General features: G+C 42.7%; 1 protein-coding gene across 3 annotated transcripts in view; it reads left to right on the top strand.

The window, feature by feature from the left end:
• tpra1 (transmembrane protein, adipocyte asscociated 1) overlaps window positions 1-19,316 on the top strand; it is a 35,363-nt gene extending 16,047 nt beyond the window's left edge. Inside the window, exons 3-12 of one of the 3 annotated variants that reach the window (XM_047014147.1) lie at window positions 882-1,014; window positions 1,442-1,528; window positions 5,468-5,540; window positions 6,023-6,102; window positions 6,257-6,367; window positions 6,500-6,560; window positions 10,757-10,859; window positions 16,070-16,150; window positions 17,522-17,581; window positions 17,714-18,031. In XM_047014147.1, coding sequence (XP_046870103.1) covers window positions 882-1,014; window positions 1,442-1,528; window positions 5,468-5,540; window positions 6,023-6,102; window positions 6,257-6,367; window positions 6,500-6,560; window positions 10,757-10,859; window positions 16,070-16,150; window positions 17,522-17,543 — 751 coding nt within the window. In that variant the 3' untranslated portion in view covers window positions 17,544-17,581; window positions 17,714-18,031. Of the gene's footprint in view, window positions 1-881; window positions 1,015-1,441; window positions 1,529-5,467; window positions 5,541-6,022; window positions 6,103-6,256; window positions 6,368-6,499; window positions 6,561-10,756; window positions 10,860-16,069; window positions 16,151-17,521; window positions 17,582-17,713 lie in introns of all 3 variants that reach the window. The other 2 variants (XM_047014145.1, XM_047014146.1) reach the window with 2 other exon arrangements.
• The last annotated feature ends 302 nt before the right edge of the window (window positions 19,317-19,618 follow it).

Below are 19,618 nucleotides of genomic sequence, written 5' to 3'. Positions count from 1 at the left end.
AGATTTCCTCTAGCAACAAAACCGTGCACAAATGGCCAGTCAAACATGTGGTTGACGCATGTCAACGGGACGCCAACTCCAAACAGATTTTAGAGTAGAGATAATGTGTCTACATATACCCATACATAGGTATATGGGTCAGCACTGCTGATGTTACTGCTGCTAGCTAGCTAACTCCTATTACCAGAACACACACAGCTAGCTGGATAACTGTTATGTAAACAAAAATCTATTGTTGTTTTACATAAGTTTTACAGAACATCAAAGCTGGAGGTGCCAGAAGAGCACCCGTGCTTCTGGTATTGACAGGACTAGGCAACACGTGAACAGCTAGTTAGCATAGTCCACAGCTAATGTTACCTATTTCACCACAAAAGTTTGGAATTCATTGTGCAACAGAACTTTCAACAAAACAATAGCAACGCAATCGGTAAAGAGATGCACATGTTGACACCTTTCATGTCTACGTAGGCCATTTCAAAAACTGGGGGAGGAGTAGCTATGGCTGTTAAAGATGTATATGAGCAGTGTGTTTTTAGGTAACAAACAAACTAATTCATCTTCTGATCTCTTTAAGGTTCTGTTCTAAGGAGAATTCTCGTAAAACTTTAAATTCAATTATATATTAATATATCGTGATCATTTCCGACATCGATCAATGTGAAAAACATGAAAACATTTTTGACTAAGTGACAATGTGAGGCATGTCTTAGCTAGGTTAGTCTTAAAAAGAGATGGCTTACTCCTTTGCAGTGACGGAACATTTAGAGTTGGATAAGTCCTGCAAACTCAAGTCCAAAATCTAAACCCTTACCCTTAAAAAAATGTCACCATTGTGAGATAAGGTTTGTGTCATGTGTCTGCTCTTAATCCTCTCCTAGAGTTCGGTTTTGGGATCTGTTGCTGCTGGTGCCCAATGTTGCGTTCTTTATATTCCTGATGTGGAAGCTTCCCTCCGCCAGGGCCAAGATCCGGCTAACCTCAAGCCCCATCTTCATCACCTTCTATATACTGGTATGCGGCATTATTATATGGCAACCACAGTACGAGCGTTCTGATTGGCTAATGGGTTGTCATGCCAGACGCGTATTGACCGCATCACCGGTGTGCGGTCTGATACGGATTATTATTGCCCTGCTCTGATGTCATCTTCAAAATGAGCGATATCGAGGAATCAGCTGAGTTTTACTATCCAGACGATACTGAAGACATCAACGGCGACTAAGAAATTGTTAACTTTCTAAAAGAGTCGTTTTAAGTGTTGGAATTAAAGCCATTTTAGCAGAACCGTGTTGTCCACTTTCTATCAAAAGTAATTGGGTGCTAGGCAACACCTGAAACACACAGTGAGAAGACTTGAGAGCTAGCTACAATAAGCCTACCATTTATTTTCATGTACAAAATGAAAAGAGCTAAAAATGCCATATTGTGTGTCCCTGAGGTGTTTGTGGTTGCAGCAGTGGGAATCACCCGGGCGATAGTGTCCATGACCGTCAGTGCCTCCAGTGCTGCTACCATTATAGACAAGGTAAGGCAGCACACATAAACATAACATTTATATAATATAATAAATATATCTGCAAAAAGCAATTGTTCCTGCAAGGGATTGTTCCTGAAAGTTGCAGACAATTAGAAAATGTGCATGGTAGAGAGACATGTATCTCACACACCATTTTTCACAAATAATCACTTAAGGTAAAAAAAATAAAAACATAATGTGGACATTGAGTTCTGGGGGGGTTGATAAAAATGTATTGATCTATGAAGAACTGTGCAAATAATTTGATCAAACACATTAGTCGTATATGAATGATGATGACATGGAAAAGCCTCACCCACAAAACTAGATACATGAAACAGTTTATCGCAATTCACAAATTGTCAAAACACAAATATGTCTAGAGCATAGGCCCAAATATACAGTATTAATAAAAAATGTACGTACAATTTCCCCTAGGCTTTGAAGCACGCTGTTTGTACTTTTATTGTAGAGTAGAAACAGCCTACAGTTTAAAGCATTACTTCAACAGAAAGCGCCAGGATTGGCTACGAATGGTGCAAGGCTGTTCACACTAGACACGCATTTCTCCGCGCCAGTCACCAAGCCTTTTCTTTCTCTGAGCTTTCCTTTTCAACATTGAAAGCTGACATAAACTTTGCATGGGCTTTATTTATGCAACTTGCTGTTCCAACAGCCATCGCAACAGCATCCCAACGTAACGTGGCAACATTGGTCTTTTTTGCCTTAGGCTAGTCTTTGTAAAATAGGCTACGTGCTGTGGATTATAGCCTACAACTCCATGTAGGCCTATGCTACTCAACTTTGATGATTAACTTTGCGTCATCAATCTTTCTTCACTGGTTTGTGATGTAAGGTAGAGAGCCGAGTGCACCAGCTGGGCGTACGCCTGGGCGTACGCTACGTCCGACGTAGAACTGAAAGTTACAACTAACTTAAAGTTACGACTTGTGCACCAGTTAGACTTAAGCCCTTTAATGTGCTGCACCTGGGTGTACATTTTACGCCTAGTGGGGAGCAGGCGTAAATTGGAAAATCGGACCAAAATCCATGGTAGCCTAATTAGGGCTAACAGTTTGATCGCACATGCAGCGCGTCTTGTTAATAGGCAACATGGAAAGGCCGTTAAGGCGAGAAAGAGTCGTCCGTGGTAGCAGAAATCCACAGTTAATTTTATTGTTGATCGATTTCCAAGCTGATTGTTTCTGTTTGTTTGTGTTGATATTATTATACATTTCCACGTGAACACGCTTCTGTTCTCAGTATACAAACTCTATGTTTTCTAATTTCTCTATCAGTAAAATGTATTTTTCTTTAGTTTTTCTATATACATGGCTTGTTTTGAAGGGAGATAGGCTAGCTATAAAGTGCGCCTCGGATAGGCTCAAAGAATGTCTAATAAGCCCGTAGACTGGCTCTGATAGGCTCTTAAATGTGTTTCTTGGCAACGATCGACGCTTTCGCATTTTCACAAGGACGCGCATCTTAAGACCAGACGTAGCTACGACCTTGGTCTGTCAAGCTTGGTGCACTTGGTATAAATTCAAATCACAAAGTCGGACGTAGCTAAGACCTAAGTAAGAGTTAAGACCAACTTTTTTCCGCCCAGCTGGTGCACTCGGCTCTAGGAGCTTGACAGAACACGGTCGTAGCTACGCCTGGTTTTAAGATGCGCGTCCTTGTGAAAATGCGAAAGCGTCGATCGTTGCCAAGCAACACATTTAAGAGCCTATCCAAAGCGCACTTAGCTTGCCTATCTCCCTTCAAAACAAGTCATGGATTTTTTTTTTTAAGAAAGAAAAGGAAAATACATTTTACTGAGACAAATTTGAAAACTTTTAGAGTTATTTACTCAGAATATAAGCATGCTCACGGGGAAATGTAGGCCTAATAATATCAACACAAACAAACAGAAACAATCAGCTTGGAAATCGATCACCAATACAATAAACAGTGGATTTGTGCGATCACGGACAACTTTTTCTCGCCTTAATGCCCTTTCCCTATGTTGCCTATAAACAAGACGCGCTGCATGTGCGATCAAACTGTTCCACATTATAATTACCATGGATATTAGTCAAATTTTCCAACTTACGCCTGCTCCCCACTAGGCGTAAAATGTACACCCAGGTGCAGCACAGAAAGGGCTTAAATCTAACTGGTGCACTAGTCGTAACTAAGTTAGACGTAACTTTCAATTTTACGTCGGACGTAGCGTACGTCCAGGCGTACGCCCAGCTGGTGCACTCGGCTCCTGTATCTCTTCTGCTTGAGTGTATGCCAGCTCATCTGTCTCACTCTGAAACACGTAAAATTGAAAGTTACGTTGTTGGCTGGAAAGCCAATGCCATCATCAGTCAGGGTTTTTTATTTTAAAATGTTTGAATTGATCAACGTTTTGACCATAGTTGTTATCAGCGTAGTAAAGTTAGGTGTTAAGTGTAGGGCTGCAAAAACGAATCGATTAAATCGATTTAAATCGATTATTAAAAGCGTTGGCAACGAATTTCATTATCGATACGTTGTGTTGCGTGACTACTATGCCACTCAATAAGTCGCGGAGATGTTTGAGTATAAAAAAACAAAAGTTTAGTTGAGCATGGAGCAGAGCGGAGGTAGAGGAAAGACCATCGGAGAGATGTGGCGGAGGCAGAGAAATCAGTACGACCTAAGTCATCCAAGGTGTAGGAGCATTTCACACTAAATACATTGAAAAAGTGTGTTAATTGACCGAGGCGAGGTTAGTTTCATATTCGACATTCGTCTCACATTCGCAAGACGCTACTTTACAGCGTTGCGTTAGGGACCGGGTGAAAACTACCCATACCATTTAAAAAAATTGACTTTTATAATATTTTTATGAATATAAAACCTCAAACAGACACCAGAGTATCTTCACAATGTCTGGTATACTTCCACAGCCTTTACATTTTCAATTAAGTTTCAAATAAAATTATATAAAATCACTAATCTTTGAAAATAGCTTAATCCTCGCAAATCAGATTTTTTTTAAAAATGGTGTCAAAAAATCTTAAATATACACCAGATTATTCTAATAAAGTCTGGCCTACTTTCACAACCTTTCAATTTTCAATAAAGTTTTAAACCAAACTCAAATAAATTGCCCATCTCTGAAAATAGCATTAAATCCACGCTAATAATAATAACGTTTTCAAAAGTGTGTGCCTGTTTGTGCACATTCTGAAGATATTTTGCACTGTGAATTTGGTCAGTTCTGTTTTTCAATGAAGGGTTGGAAATGTATGCTTTTTTGTTTAGTTTCTTTATCCGATTCATTGATTAATCGATAAAAAGAATCGACAGATTAATCGATTATTAAAATGATCATTCGTTGCAGCCCTAGTTAAGTGACAGTACAACTAACGTAGTGAAATCATAACATGTTTTTTTATTCATATATACCAAATAACATGGTGTGTTTTATCATCTTCATCTTTTGTCAGGGTACTGAATCAGTGCCTATTTGGTGATTTTTGTCTGGGTTCCATAAGGATTGTAACACTACTCATAGCCCTAATTCCAGTATATCCCCATGGTACACAGGGAGAAGATGTGTGTGTTCACAATATCAAGGTTCAGGGAGGTGTCATGTTACTTCCTTTAGTGGCATTCAAATTACACTGCTCTGTTTTAATCCATGCATCACTAGTTATTAGGGAGCATAAAGGTCCATACATAATGTTCTTTTTATACTTCTGTAGCATAATTCTTTATTCCAAATGGTTTAACAAATGTGACCGTTTTGAGTACTTTGCTTCAAACCAGTAAAAATATATCTGTTGATGCTATTTGCCTTATGAATGTAACACTGTCCAACTGCATGATTCCATTCATTTGTAGGCAAATTATTTCAGATGGTTTTGTAATTTACCTGGCACTAGATGGGTTGTTGAATATAATACATTGTTAATATTATTCCTCCATTAGGTGCTGTGGGAGATAACTCGTTTCTTCTTGCTGACTATTGAGCTCAGCGTTATCATTCTGGGACTGGCATTTGGTAGGTGTTGTACATTAGCATTCTACAGATGAACACTTGTAACTACCTGTATTCAACCTGTATGTGCAGGAAGAAGGCTTTAAAAAGTTGTGCTACATGGGTCAGTATTGCTAAATTTTTATTTCCAGTCTCCACCTTCGATGTTTCAGTGAGTGCTGTTGGCCGTGTTGCTTCAACTTTGCTCCGCAGCTTCACTCGTTGTAAACCAACCAATCAGCGCGCAGCTCATGTATATATTCATGAGCAAACCATAAAAAGGAGAAAACCTCTCGTTTTTATTCCAGGGCTATTTCACAGGGTGCATTAGGGTGCATATAACAGGACCTGGGCCATTTTCAGCCCAACCAATGTTACATACTCTATTCAGAGACCTTAAGGAACAGTGTGAAATACCCTATAAAATCTGTAAATGACCTCCTAAAAAAAACACCACTTGTGTCAATGCAAGAAAATGGGATGATTATTTTTGGCTATTCCAACAGGTCACTTGGAGAGCAAGTCCAGTATAAAGCGTGTACTTGCCATCACTGCTGTGCTAGCTCTGGGTTATTCCATTACACAGGTAAAGTGTATGATTCTGTTGAAAGTCTGAAAGAAGGCAAAATAAATTTGCCTTTTTATATAAGAGAAATTACGACATTAAGTGATGGATTCTGAATAATTTCTGTAACAGTTTGTTTAATTGTCCATGATGGCTCTTGGGCCCTCCCACTCAGGGTACATTGGAGATCCTATACCCTGATGAGCACCTATCCGCAGAGGACTTCAATATCTATGGCCATGGGGGACGACACTTCTGGTTGGCCAGCTCTTGCTTTTTCTTCCTGGTATGTGGCCTGTTGCTATGCTTTATAGTGTAGTATGGGAAACATGCATTATAGGCAATTACAAAGGTTTAAAACTAAATTTAACACAAATGTAAATGTTATGTAAATTTGACCTAATCTTTACTCATTAAGGTGTACTCTCTGATCTTCATCCTACCCAAAACCCAGATGAAGGAAAGGATATCTCTGCCCTGTAAGTTTGTAGTCTTCCTGTTGCCTAGTTTTATCCAGATTAAAGTATACCCTCCTAAATATCCTCATTCACCTTCTGGTGTCTTCACATAACATTCAGTTATTATAAGGCTGTGAAAAATAACGCGTTAACGCGTTATGATAAAATCACAGGATTATTTCGTTATTTTTGTTTAACGCATTTAACATAATATACCCACAATTACACCCATTCTGCAACTTCTGGATGAGAAGTTTGTGTTCCCAAAAAACTAAGATGCAACATCCAATAAAACTAAAGTGATATGCACACTCTACGGGAGGACGTTATCGCTCTGGATAAGAGCGTTTGCTAAATGACTGAATGCTAAATGACTGAATGTTATCGTTTCACCGAAGCAATACCAGCCTAAAGTAACCTATACCACCTCAACGCGAAGCATGCGTTGGTCGGCGAGGGGAGTTCAAGTAGAATGCGCCAAACCACCCTCACTGAACAGCGTAGGGCCCTCACTATGTCTGCCTGTGACAAGGTGACTAGCACAGTTGCCAAATGTATTGCAAAAAGGTGTAGACCGATTGATATTGTTGAGGACGAGGGGTTCACCAAAGTTTTGCGAGTGGCAACGGGTGACTCGAGCATCAAGGTACCGCAAAATCAAAGACGCACACTAATGACAAAAATTCGGAAAATCGGTAATATGTAATTAATCATGATTAATCCACAGAAACCTGTGATTAATTTGATTAACATTTTTAATCATTTCACAGCCCTAGTTATTATAAAATAAAAAGTATCTTGTTGGATATTTATCTATAGTTGTCTAGTTGTGCCCCACCAAAGCTCTCTAAGTTACTTACAGTAGATCTTCTGATGGAATGTTGGACGTTGACTGAGTTTGCTTTTTAAAGAGTAAACACTAACACCTCTCGAGTTATACCCTTTATGGCTAATACTCATGCATGTCTAAAAAGTATGTGGACACTGCTCAGTGCACGGACAATTGCTTGTTGATCCTCTAATTCCAATATCATGGGCCAACATTTCTGTATGGACCATGCTATTTGCATGGGAGCATTATCAAGCCAATTAACAATACAAATGCACATATGCTCTTTTTTTCAGTTCAGTTCCGATTCCAAAATGTAAATTTGGATATCTGCTGATTTTCTTAAAGAGTAGGAAAAAACTTGTCGTAGTCCATGACAACAAGGGTCATTACCTGTAACGGTGCGTGTCCACTACAGCTGAGCGGCGCGGAGCGTCGGCTTCCAATCCATTTTCAATGAAACTGGGCGTTGACGCTCGCGTACGCTCCCACAATGCCCTACACCAGCTTCAACGCCCGGTTTCATTGAAAATGGATTGGAAGCCGACGCGCCGCTCCGCTCCGCTGTAGTGGACATGCACGGTTAGTGTTAATGACATGACATCATGAATCAGTTATACTAAATATATTTTCTACCTATGGCCTACACATTTCTATCGTAGCCTTGGCCCACCACATAGGTCCAACAGTGAAGAAGTGTCTAAGGAAAAAATGTGTGAGGCAGCAAATTATATATATGTACTTTTCTATCAACTGCAAAAATTAAATAAGATGACATTTCAAAGATTTAGAAGAAGCGGTGTTTAGCTACTGCGCAAATTTTTCACAATGTTGTGTCAACCAAACACTTAACAATAGAAGTAAAACACTACAATTGTGTCTTCGCACTCTATCAAAATTCAGGACCCTGTTTTCTTGACTTTTCCTCCTATATTACCCATTGCCCTTCCTTTATCACCCAGTATTTTTACATTTTCAAAATCCCACCGGGAAAAACTAATTTAACCCGTTAAGGATAGCGTTGCACATATGTGATCGTTCGAAAGCGGGCCCCACTGCGTAGTGTCGCACATTTGTGATTTCGAACATTACAACTAGACAAAAACTATATGGAAAACGCTATAGTATGGCTTCAAAATGTACAATGAGGAAGCTAACAAGTAACCCTAGCAGGTAGTAGCATTGCTCTGAGTATTATACTAGGTTGCTAGGTAACGGAAGCTAACTAAAGCTGGCTAGCTTCCATTTCGGAAAAATAACTCACACATCTAAGGATTAAGGCTATTTCAGCTATTCAAATAAGACACAGGTATTTGTGTATTTTTGAGCTTCGCGCTTTTAGACGTGTGCATAAACGCGATCTGATTGGCTAGCAGTGCATAAACATTTTTGCTCACCAGCCACTGTGGCTAGTGGTTTTCCAAAGTTACTAACCACTAAGCAATTTCATTAGCTTTTTTTAGGAAATTAAGTTTGATTTGATAAAGATGACTAGGGTCTGCTACAATTGACTTGAAGAACTAGTTTTACAATCCTTTCAAATGTAAATGACCATTGTAAACACCTAAATCAAGACTACATAAAATGTAGGCTATAGCTAGCTATGTAGGCTATAGTCACCAAATTTTCAGCTTTTAATTCTATTCCACTTAGTATTGCTAGTTTATGTACCCTTAGTATAGTTGGACCACATTTAAATTTAAGATTTCATATGTTTATTGTATGCACCTTCCTGCCAAAGCAAATTCCTTGTCTGTGCAAACTTCATGGCGAATACATATCTTTCTGATTCTTTCTGAGCTCTTATAAGTGACAGAGACGTAAACAGTAGCTCATTGCATATAACTGTAGCGAACCAGCCGTCTTTGTCTGTTTCTTCGCAATGCTTTTGACATGGCCAACGGCCATGTGCCGCCACATCCCTGCCTTGCACTGAGCAGGGTCCTCAGGTTTTAAAGCGTGTTCGCGCGTCTGTTGCTTAGTAATGAACCTACGGACGCCGAGACTGTTTAACACAGGGGGAAACGATACGTGTTGGTTGAAATGCGTGTCTGTCTCACGGTCAATGCGTGAGGCTTGAGAACCCTGTTAAATTAGTTTATTATTTTAGATGTGTTTTGAGAAGACTACAATAAAAAATACAAATAGAACAATTTTAAAACAATAAATATAAAAATGGTCTCATCAACCAAACATTTCGCGACCCCCCTGCAGTACCTCTGCGGACCACCTGGGGGTCGCGGACCTCCTGTTGAAGACCTCTGCTCTATGCAACAAGTGCCATCTAGCGATCATTACATGTCAGAAACAAGGTCCCTGTCTGTAGACTCATGGGTCAATTTGACCCCTAACAGCAAAAAAAGATGTCTATGGATAGACATGTTCTATTTTCTAAAATAATATCAATTTTTGGTGTGCTTGCTCTCACAGCAAGGCACTCTATTGGTATTTCACATTTATATAATACAGAGGGTACCATTTCTGGGGAAATTGTGAGGTGTGTTTGCAGCTGGGGCAATTTATTTAACTACTGAAAAGCACCACAAAACCTATTGTTTAAACTAATATCTAATGTCCAAATATTTGGAGAAAGACAACATGGCTTTTTCACAGTACTTGCATTTTACAGCTAATATTTCAGAATCTTTTAAATAAGTGTACTTATTAATTATGAAGATTGCATATATTTAAAAGCATACAACCTAATTTATTTTGCTTATTGTTTACACTTCAAAATACTAAGTGTGAAAGTATAGAATCTTCTTGAGTGTAATAGGTACCTCAAGCTAGAGATAATGTGTAGCCCACATAGTTGAAACAGTTCAGTCAAACTAAGAAATTAGGCAATCATGTGTAAAACGAAATCCTAATCTATTCGTATTGTGACTTAAACTTCCCTATTACGTTATCCCTTTCACTGATGCATTTACTCATACTGCATTTCCTTAATAAAAAAAGTCTAACAACTAGGCCAGTGTCATTTTCCCTTACAAGATATATTGAGTTGGAATCGCAAAACAAACATTAGCATCCGCCATCTAAAAGTATTTGCAAAAAGACGTAAATAAGCTTGACATTTATTTGAGAAAAACGGCTCGTAAAACAATTTTGCTTGGAATACAGTTTGACATATTCCTAATTGAACTGCTGTCTAGAAAGTAATTAAGACAAGTTTGTTCATACCTAGGCACCTAGCAAGACTAGACTTAACTACTATGGGCTCGCAGTAAAGTTCTTTACCCTTAATATTTTGTTTGCATACACAAATTAATTCATTGTGTATAGAGAATCCTACTCTATTGAGGTCACCAAAAATACACCTGTCTGATGGTTGAAAAGATAGTTTTTTCCAATAGACTTTTATATCATCTGCCCTTTTGGAAACTAGCTAAGAAGAGCTTCTACGTGTATGCAGCCATCCTGTCTTTGCTCAACTTGGTCCAGGGCTTGGGCAGTGCCTTGCTTTGTGCTGACATAATAGAGGGACTTTGGTGAGTATGTGTGTCTTGTTCTGAGATTGCCATTGTCTTAAAAGCCAAGTCATGGATATGGATGTAAAGCTGATGTTATATATTCTATAGAATTACATGTCATTTAGATCTCATAAAATGTTGACCTGGTTAGTCAAAAATACAGGCGGTAGTAAGTAACAGATAATACAATGGATCTATGCATTTTAAGAGATAATTGAACATATTGAATGATATATAAACATTTCAAGTCCATCTATTTAGATGGACTCCTTCTCAAGAGTCACTCAGTTACCTGCAGTCCTTGGGGCCCACATTTTTTGTATGCTGTGGGTAACTGTTAGCCCAGCTATAATGACTAGCATCATCAGCTTGTCCAGTTCTACAGTGCATCTGGACAATATTCACAGCGCTCCCCTTTTTCCACATTTTGTTATGTTACAGCCTTATTCCAAAATATATTAAATTCTTTTTTTCCTCAAAATTCTACACACAATATTGCATAATGACAAAGTGGAAAAAAGTTTGTTCTTATGTATTCTTTAAAGATTTGTAAAAATTATCTTGGCTGTGTGCTTAAGATTGTTGTCCAGTTGGAAGATGATCCTTCACCCCAGTCTGAGGTCCAGAGTGCTCTGGAGCAGGTTTTGATCAAGGATGTTTCTGTACATTACTGCATTCATCTTTCCCTCGATCCTGACTGGTATCTCAGTTCCTGATGCTGAAAACCCCCCACAGCATGATGCTGCCACCACCATGCTTCACTGTAGGGATGGTATTGGCCAAGTGATGAGCGGCGCTCGGTTTCCTCCATACATGACGCTATGCATTCAGGCCAAATAGTTCAATCTTTGTTTCATCAAACCAGAGAATTTCGTTTCTCATGGTCTGAGAGTCCTTCCGGTGCCTTTTGGCAAACTCTAGGCGGGCTGTCATGTGCTCTGACATGCACTGTCAACTGTGGGACCTTAAATAGCAGTGTTTCCCATACATTGATGTGAAATAAACGTTTTTTTGATGCGCTCAGCCCCTTCTTGCCCTGCTAATGTTCTCTCTCGCTCACTTTAACGGACCCGTCTGTGAAAAGCCCACTCTCTCCGTGCACGCTCTGAACAAATGCGCGGGACGGCATAGTATTATAATTCTTTGCATAAATGTGTCGAAAACTGATACATTCAAGTTAAATCTAATAATATTCATAGTTAAATACATTCGGCAGATATAACAATGGGTCTAATGTAAAGTTTATATTATGAATAGTCCCAAAACGATTTTGCACTCAAATTATTGCAAAAATAATTCTTGCGTGCTCACATTGATTGTTGAAGTCCCTATCTATACTCACATCCAACCGACACTAGGACATACATTTGGACTGAGGCCCACATTTTTACATGGTCTGGCTTCGCCCCTGCCTACCACCACAAATATAAACACATTCTGTGGGAAACACTGGATAAACACGTGTGTGCCTTTCTAAATCATGTCCAATCCACAGAATTTACCACAGGTGGACCCAATCAAGTTGTAGAAACATCTCAAGAATGATCAGTGGAAACAGGATGCACCTGAGCTTAATTTAAAGTGTCATGGCAAAGGCTGTGAATACTTATCGTCGTCGTCGTCGTCATCTGCCGCTTGTCCGGGGATCGGGTCGCGGGGGCAGCGACCTAAGCAGGGAGGCCCAGACTTCCCTCCCCCCGGCCACTTCCGCCAGCTCTTCCTGGTGGACCCCAAGGCGTTCCCAGGCCAGCTGAGAGACATAGTCCCTCCAGCGTGTCCTGGGTCTTCCCCGGGGCCTCTTCCCAGTGGGACGTGCCCGGAACACCTCACCAGGGAGGCGTCCAGGAGGCATCCTAATCAGATGCCCGAGCCACCTCAGCTGGCTCCTCTCGACGCGGAGGAGCAGCGGTTCTACTCTGAGCCCCTCCCGGATGACCGAGCTTCTCACCCTATCTCTAAGGGAGAGCCCGGACACCCTACGGAGAAAGCTCATTTCGGCCGCTTGTATTCGCGATCTCGTTCTTTCGGTCACTACCCATAGTTCGTGACCATAGGTGAGGGTAGGAACGTAGATCGACTGGTAAATAGAGAGCTTCGCCTTTCGACTCAGCTCCTTCTTCACCACGACGGACCGATGCAGAGCCCGCATCACTGCGGACGCCTCACCGATCCGCCTGTCGACCTCGTGCTCCATTCTTCCCTCACTCGTGAACAAGACCCCGAGATACTTGAACTCCTCCGCTTGGTTCAGGATCTCCTCCCCGACCCGGAGATGGCACTCCACCCTTTTCCGGTCGATTACCATGGCCTCAGATTTGGAGGTGCTGATTCGCATCCCAGCCGCTTCACATTCGGTTGCGAACCGCTCCAGTGAGAGCTGAAGGTCACGGCCCGATGAAGCCAACAGGACCACATCATCCGCAAAAAGCAGCGACCCGATCCTGAGGTCACCAAACCGGACCCCCTCAACACCCTGGCTGCGCCTAGAAATTCTGTCCATATAGGTAATGAACAGAATCGGTGACATAGGGCAGCCCTGGCGGAGTCCAACCCTCACAGGAAACAAGTTCAACTTACTACCGGCAATGCGGACCAAACTCTGGCACCGGTCGTACAGGGACCGGACAGCCCCGATCAGGAAATCCGGTACCCCGTACTCTCGGAGCACCCCCCACATGAGCCCCCGAGGGACACGGTCGAACGCCTTTTCCAAATCCACAAAACATGTGTAGACTGGTTGGGCGAACTCCCATGTACCCTCCAGGACTCCGCGGAGGGTATAAAGCTGGTCCACTGTTCCACGGCCAGGACGAAAACCACATTGCTCCTCCTGAATCCGAGGTTCGACAATCCGACGGACCCTCCTCTCCAGGACCCCTGAATAGACTTTCCCAGGGAGGCTGAGGAGTGTGATCCCCCTAAAGTTGGAGCACACCCTCCGGTCCCCCTTTTTAAAGAGGGGAACCACCACCCCGGTCTGCCAGTCCAGAGGCACTGTCCCCGATGTCGAAGCGATGTTGCAGAGTCGTGTCAACCAAGACAGCCCTACAACATCCAGAGCCTTAAGGAACTCCGGGCGGACCTCATCCACCCCAGGGGCCCTGCCACCGCGGAGCTTTTCAACCACCTCGGCGACCTCAGCCCCAGAGATAGAAGGGCCCCCCCCGATGTCCCCAGACTCTGCCTCCACGTCGGAAAGCGTGTTGGTGGAATTAAGGAGGTCTTCGAAGTATTCCTTCCACCGATCCAGGACGTCCCCCGTCGAGGTCAGCAGCGCACCATCCCCACCGTATACAGTGTTGACAGAGCACTGCTTCCCCCTCCTGAGCCGCCGGATGGCGGTCCAGAACCTTTTTGAAGCCGTTCGGAAGTCATTCTCCATGGCCTCGCCGAACTCCTCCCATGCCCGGGTTTTTGCCTCCGCGACCGCCAAAGCCGCGTTCCGCTTGGCCTGCCGGTACACATCAGCTGCCTTTGGAGTCCTACCAGCCAATAAAGTCCGATAGGCCTCCTTCTTCAGCTTGACGGCATCCCTCACCTCCGGAGTCCACCACCGGGTCCGAGGGTTACCGCCGCGACATGCACCGACCGCCCTGCGGCCGCAGCTCCGGTCAGCCGCTTCAACAATGGAGGCCCGGAACATGGCCCATTCGGACTCAATGTGCCCGGCCCCCCCCGAGACATGATCGAAGCTCTCCCGGAGGTGGGAGTTGAAGCTCCTTCTGACAGAGGGTTCCGCCAGACGTTCCCAGCAGACCCTCACATTACGTTTGGGCCTGCCAGGCCTGACCGGCGTCCTCCCCCACCATCGAAGCCAACTCACCACCAGGTGGTGATCAGTTGACAGCTCCGCCCCTCTCCTCACCCGAGTGTCCAAGACATCCGGCCCCAAGTCCGATGACACGACTACAAAGTCGATCATCGAACTGAGACCTCGGGTGTCCTGGTGCCAGGTGCACATATGGACACCCTTATGCTTGAACATGGTGTTCGTTATGGACAAACCGTGTCTAGCACAGAAGTCCAACAACAAAACACCACTCGGGTTCAGATCGGGGGGGCCGTTCCTCCCAATCACGCCCCTCCAGGTCTCACTGTCATTGCCCACATGAGCATTGAAGTCCCCCAGGAGGACGAGGGAATCCCCAGGAGGAGCGCTTTCCAGCACCCCCCCCAGAGACTCCAAAAAGGGTGGGTACTTTGAGCTGCCGTTTGGTGCATAAGCACAAACGACAGTGAGGACCCGTCCCCCCACCCGAAGGCGGAGGGAGGCTACCCTCTCGTCCACCGGGGTGAACCCCAATGTACAGGCGCCGAACCGAGGGGAAACCAGTATTCCCACCCCAGCTCGACGCCTCTCACCAAGGGCAACTCCAGAGTGGAAGAGAGTCCAGCCCCTCTCAAGGAGACTGGTTCCGGAGCCCACGCTGTGCGTCGAGGCGAGGCCGACTATATCTAGCCGGAAACTCTCTACCTCGCGCACCAGCTCAGGCTCCTTTCCCGCCAGCGAGGCGACGTTCCACGTCCCTAAAGCTAGCTTTTGCAGCCGAGGATCGGACCGCCAAGGCCCCCGCCTTCGGCCGCCGCCCGTCTCACACTGCACCCGACCCCCATGACCCCTCCTGTGGATGGTGAGCCCACTGGAAGAGGGTCCCACGTTGTCTCTTCGGGCTGTGCCCGACCGGGCCCCATGGGAAAAGGCCCGGCCACCAGGCGCTCGCCATCGAGCCCCACCCCCGGGCCTGGCTCCAGGGGGGGGCCCCGGTGACCCGCTTCCGGGCAGGGGCAACTGAGAACCATTGTTGTATTTCTTCATGGTTGGTTTTTTGAGCCACGCTTTGTCTGGTCTTTCACCTGGAACCTGTTTGCCTTGGGTGACCCTACCAGGGGCATGAAGCCTCCGACAACATAGCTTCCAGGATCACTAGGACACGCAAACCCCTCCACCGCCGTAAGGTGGTGACTCGAGGGGATACTTATGTACATGGGATTTTTTTATTAAAAATGTCACCTTATTATGGGGTATTGCTTATATAATTTTGAGGAACATTTCTTTTTTTATATATTTTGGAATACAGCTGTAACATAACGTGTAAAAAGTGAAGCGCTGTGAATATTTTCTGGATGCACTGTAATTGACCCCTGATGTCTCAGTGTTGTTTTTCTACAGCTAACTGAGTCAGGTAACTAGTAGACCTCGCTGATGTGATTTATGTTGATTAAAACAGCTGCGTGGATGTCACCACCTTCCTGTACTTCTCAGTCTTCGCTCCGCTCATCTATATCACATTTCTCAAGGGCTTCTTCGGGTATGTATGAAAAAGGATAACATGTCTAGCTGGATGCCTACTGTCCTTTGAATTGAGATGGTCATATAATCTATCTTGCTATAACACTCATTGTGTAATGGGCCTATCTTTGGACTATTGTCTTTGATTTGGTCTTTGAACTTATTAGGATTCCTCCATCAGGAAGAATCTATCAATTACTTTTGGGAGTATTCTTATTATTCTCTGTATCTCCCTAAAGTGCCCAATAACCCAAATGTAAAATGTTTGTCCATGAGTAACTCCCATACCACAACTGGCACACATGAACTCATAGGTGGTGCTACAGACCACGTACAAAGTCTGTGATTTCCCCCATAAGTCTGAAATTCCTGAAAATTAGTTTAACTGATTTATTTTTAATGGGGAACAAAACAGCCATTGGGACCCATAACGGCTGCGATATTTGATATTTCTGTACATGAATTTGTCCAAAACTACAAAATCTCCTCTTGAACTGCAGGTCCGATTTATTTATTTTTTCATTCTGGTTGACCTGAAATCTGGTTTCACGTAATTGAGATACATATCTGAAAATTGTATGTTTGTGAATAACAAACATGTCCAATATTGTGGATTTATTAGCATATTTGAGAATTTACACCCTTTGCACCCTTTTTCATGTGTCCACCAATCAATGCCACATTGACTCAGGGATTGTATCTGTACCACACACAAGGATGACAATAGAGTATGTTACCATGTGAAATGGCAATTTCATATCTCCACAAACAATGAAAGGGAAATAGGATTTCAACATAAAAATAATGCTTTACACATCCGCTGACTAAAAACGTATACTTCGATTCCATCACCAGTTCATATGAAGACTCATGACAATGTTTAGTAACAAATCTAACTAAATGGGTGAATGTATGGTTAAAAGTATTGTGAATATTTGAAATATGCATGCTTGGCTAAATGCTAGTGCAATCTGCTCAGTAAAGTTTCCCTCTTGCTCCATTTGGCGTGCATGCTCCACACTCTCTCGACACAAGCTGTGAAGAAGACATTCTGTGGCTAGTTTGTTCTATCAGTTCAATCAACCAAACACAGCTTGGTCATTTTTTTATTCTTATTTGACATACTGAAACAAATTACTAGACTTAGCATGGGCCTGATCAAAGCATAGTTGGCACTACTGACCACTCCTCAAAGTTGTCATTTTCAAAATGATGGCATTTCGACCCCATCAGGCCAAAACGTGTGAAAGTTGGTGTGCATGCCTTGTTCCTCATGGGGAACAATAAAAGTCAAATGAAGTGTGAACTTAAAAACAGCCATTGCTCCAATTGCCTTGAAATGTTGTGTAAATGTGTGAAATACATGTCTCTATCATGCCAATTTTTAAAGGGTCTGGAAACGTTGGGATTAATTTGCCATTGCTGCTTGCTGCAATATTTATATTTTTAGGTAAATGCGAGTTATTTCTTAACGTTAACCATAATGTACTGTATCCCTCATCTGCAAATCTACTACCTCACCAATACTCTGTATTTCCATATTTTGTACTATTCTCTCCTTTTCTTTCTTCCACTCCTCCAGCTCGGAGCCAAAGATCCTCTTCTCTTACAAGTCCCAGGTTGATGAGCCTGATGAGACAGATGTGCACCTGCCCCCCACCACCTCCTCCAGCCTTGGTCGCAAGGAGTTGGAGCAGGGTTCCTTTTACTCCAGCACCCAGATTGATGGGTCTGACACTGGGGCCTACCTGGACGATGTGGCATCGGGACCCTATGGGGCCGGTAGCATCAACAGCATTGACAGCGACCGCTGGAGGGCCATCAATGCCTAGTAGGAAAGGGAAAAAAGGAAGGAAAGAAGTGGAGCAATGGGAAGGATACATTGAGTTGGACTGTGTAGGGAATGACCATGGTGGATAAGGAGGTAAATAATTGAAGTAAAAGAGCATGGAGAGGGCTTAAGTGGGAGCTCTGCTGGGGTATATTGAGACTAATTAGGAAGGCTAAGCCAGAAAGGCAGAGGAGATATTGCACATGATGCCCCACCTCCTGTCAGGATACTAAGAATTGAGAGACTATAAGATTGCTCCTGGTTAGCTTTCAAGCAAGTGACAAAGTCCCTAACTGAAGATATTGTTCTCCATTTGGCCCATTGCATCCCCTTCATATCAGCTGTTGCTGCCTCATTCAGTCTGTTTCACACATTTTACAATACCTACTGTAGCCACAGCCACTGTGGAGGAATACTTTCATGCTTTGTAAGTAAATCAGTGGTGTATCAAGATTAAAACAAATCAATGTTTAGTGTTCCAATTCTATTCTTCTATTCTATTTGGGATTATTGGGAAATATCAATTTATACCTAATAATTGTGACTCCCTTTCAAGCTAAGCCTCAGTTGTCTAGCAAAAGGACCTTCCCTACAAATAGGGTAATGTGGTATTGTACCACATTGTGAATTCTTTAATAACTGAAGTGTTGTTCTTCATGTTTGAAAGGTTGTGTAAACTCATGTTTTCATAATTTTACCACATAATTTATTAGTGTGAGTTCATGCACCCTTGGGACCAGCATACCGAGCAGTGCGTTTGGTACAGTATGTGTGAGACCCGCTGTTGGGTCCTGGTTGAGACCCCTCATGGAAGCATTCCCAATGACAATATGTCATAGATACATGTAAGAATTTGCTGTTTTTATAGATTTAAATTTGGTGATTCATTCCTTTTATGTTGGGGATTATGGTGCACCATATTGATCATTCCTTGTATTAAATCTCATTCTCAGTCAATAAAGACCTTATCCAAGAAATGTATTAGAAAATATTGCAATCAATTGATATTGTGTTTTGATGACCCCTTTTAAATTTAAAGATACAGAAAGTTAGTTTTCCATCCTGACAGTTTGCAATAAATCACATTTTAAAGATGTGGGACTACTTAACTCAAATAATTGACATAAAACAGAATTCATTCTTAATTTTTGAAACTGTGTTCTTGTACTATTGCTAAGGACCAGTAAATATTACACAGTTTGTTTGGTGACCAACTACCTATATAATAAAAAGAGGTATTAAAATGTTTAAGCTAAAATACCCCAAAAAGGTGTAATTGCTTGCCTCATTTTCTGTCGCCAGCAACAGCTACCAGAGTAACATCATCATGCAATAAATCATACCTCTTCCACCACTTGTGTCTCCTGGGGCCGGTTTTTCAAAAAAAATTATCTGGATCAAACTGATCCAGATTTGGAAATCTCTTTTTCTGCTATCCAGGATCACGTAATCCATTTGATTTTTATGAGGGTTTTTCAAAGCAATGTGGGATTGGATTACTCTGATCTGGATTCTAACTTTTCAGGATTACCAAATCTGGATTACCTGTGGTCTAAATGGGACTATCACAATTTAGCTATGTAAAGAACAACAGGTAGAATAGTGTGGGGTCACTCCAATATGCTTTATTTGAACAGAAAATAGGACTGAACGGAA

Source organism: Hypomesus transpacificus, unplaced genomic scaffold (genome assembly GCF_021917145.1).
Source record: "Hypomesus transpacificus isolate Combined female unplaced genomic scaffold, fHypTra1 scaffold_224, whole genome shotgun sequence".
In the NCBI taxonomy this organism is placed as follows: Eukaryota; Metazoa; Chordata; class Actinopteri; order Osmeriformes; family Osmeridae; genus Hypomesus; species Hypomesus transpacificus.
Note: the sequence above shows the minus strand (reverse complement) of the source record. Positions and strands in the feature narration are given on the sequence as shown.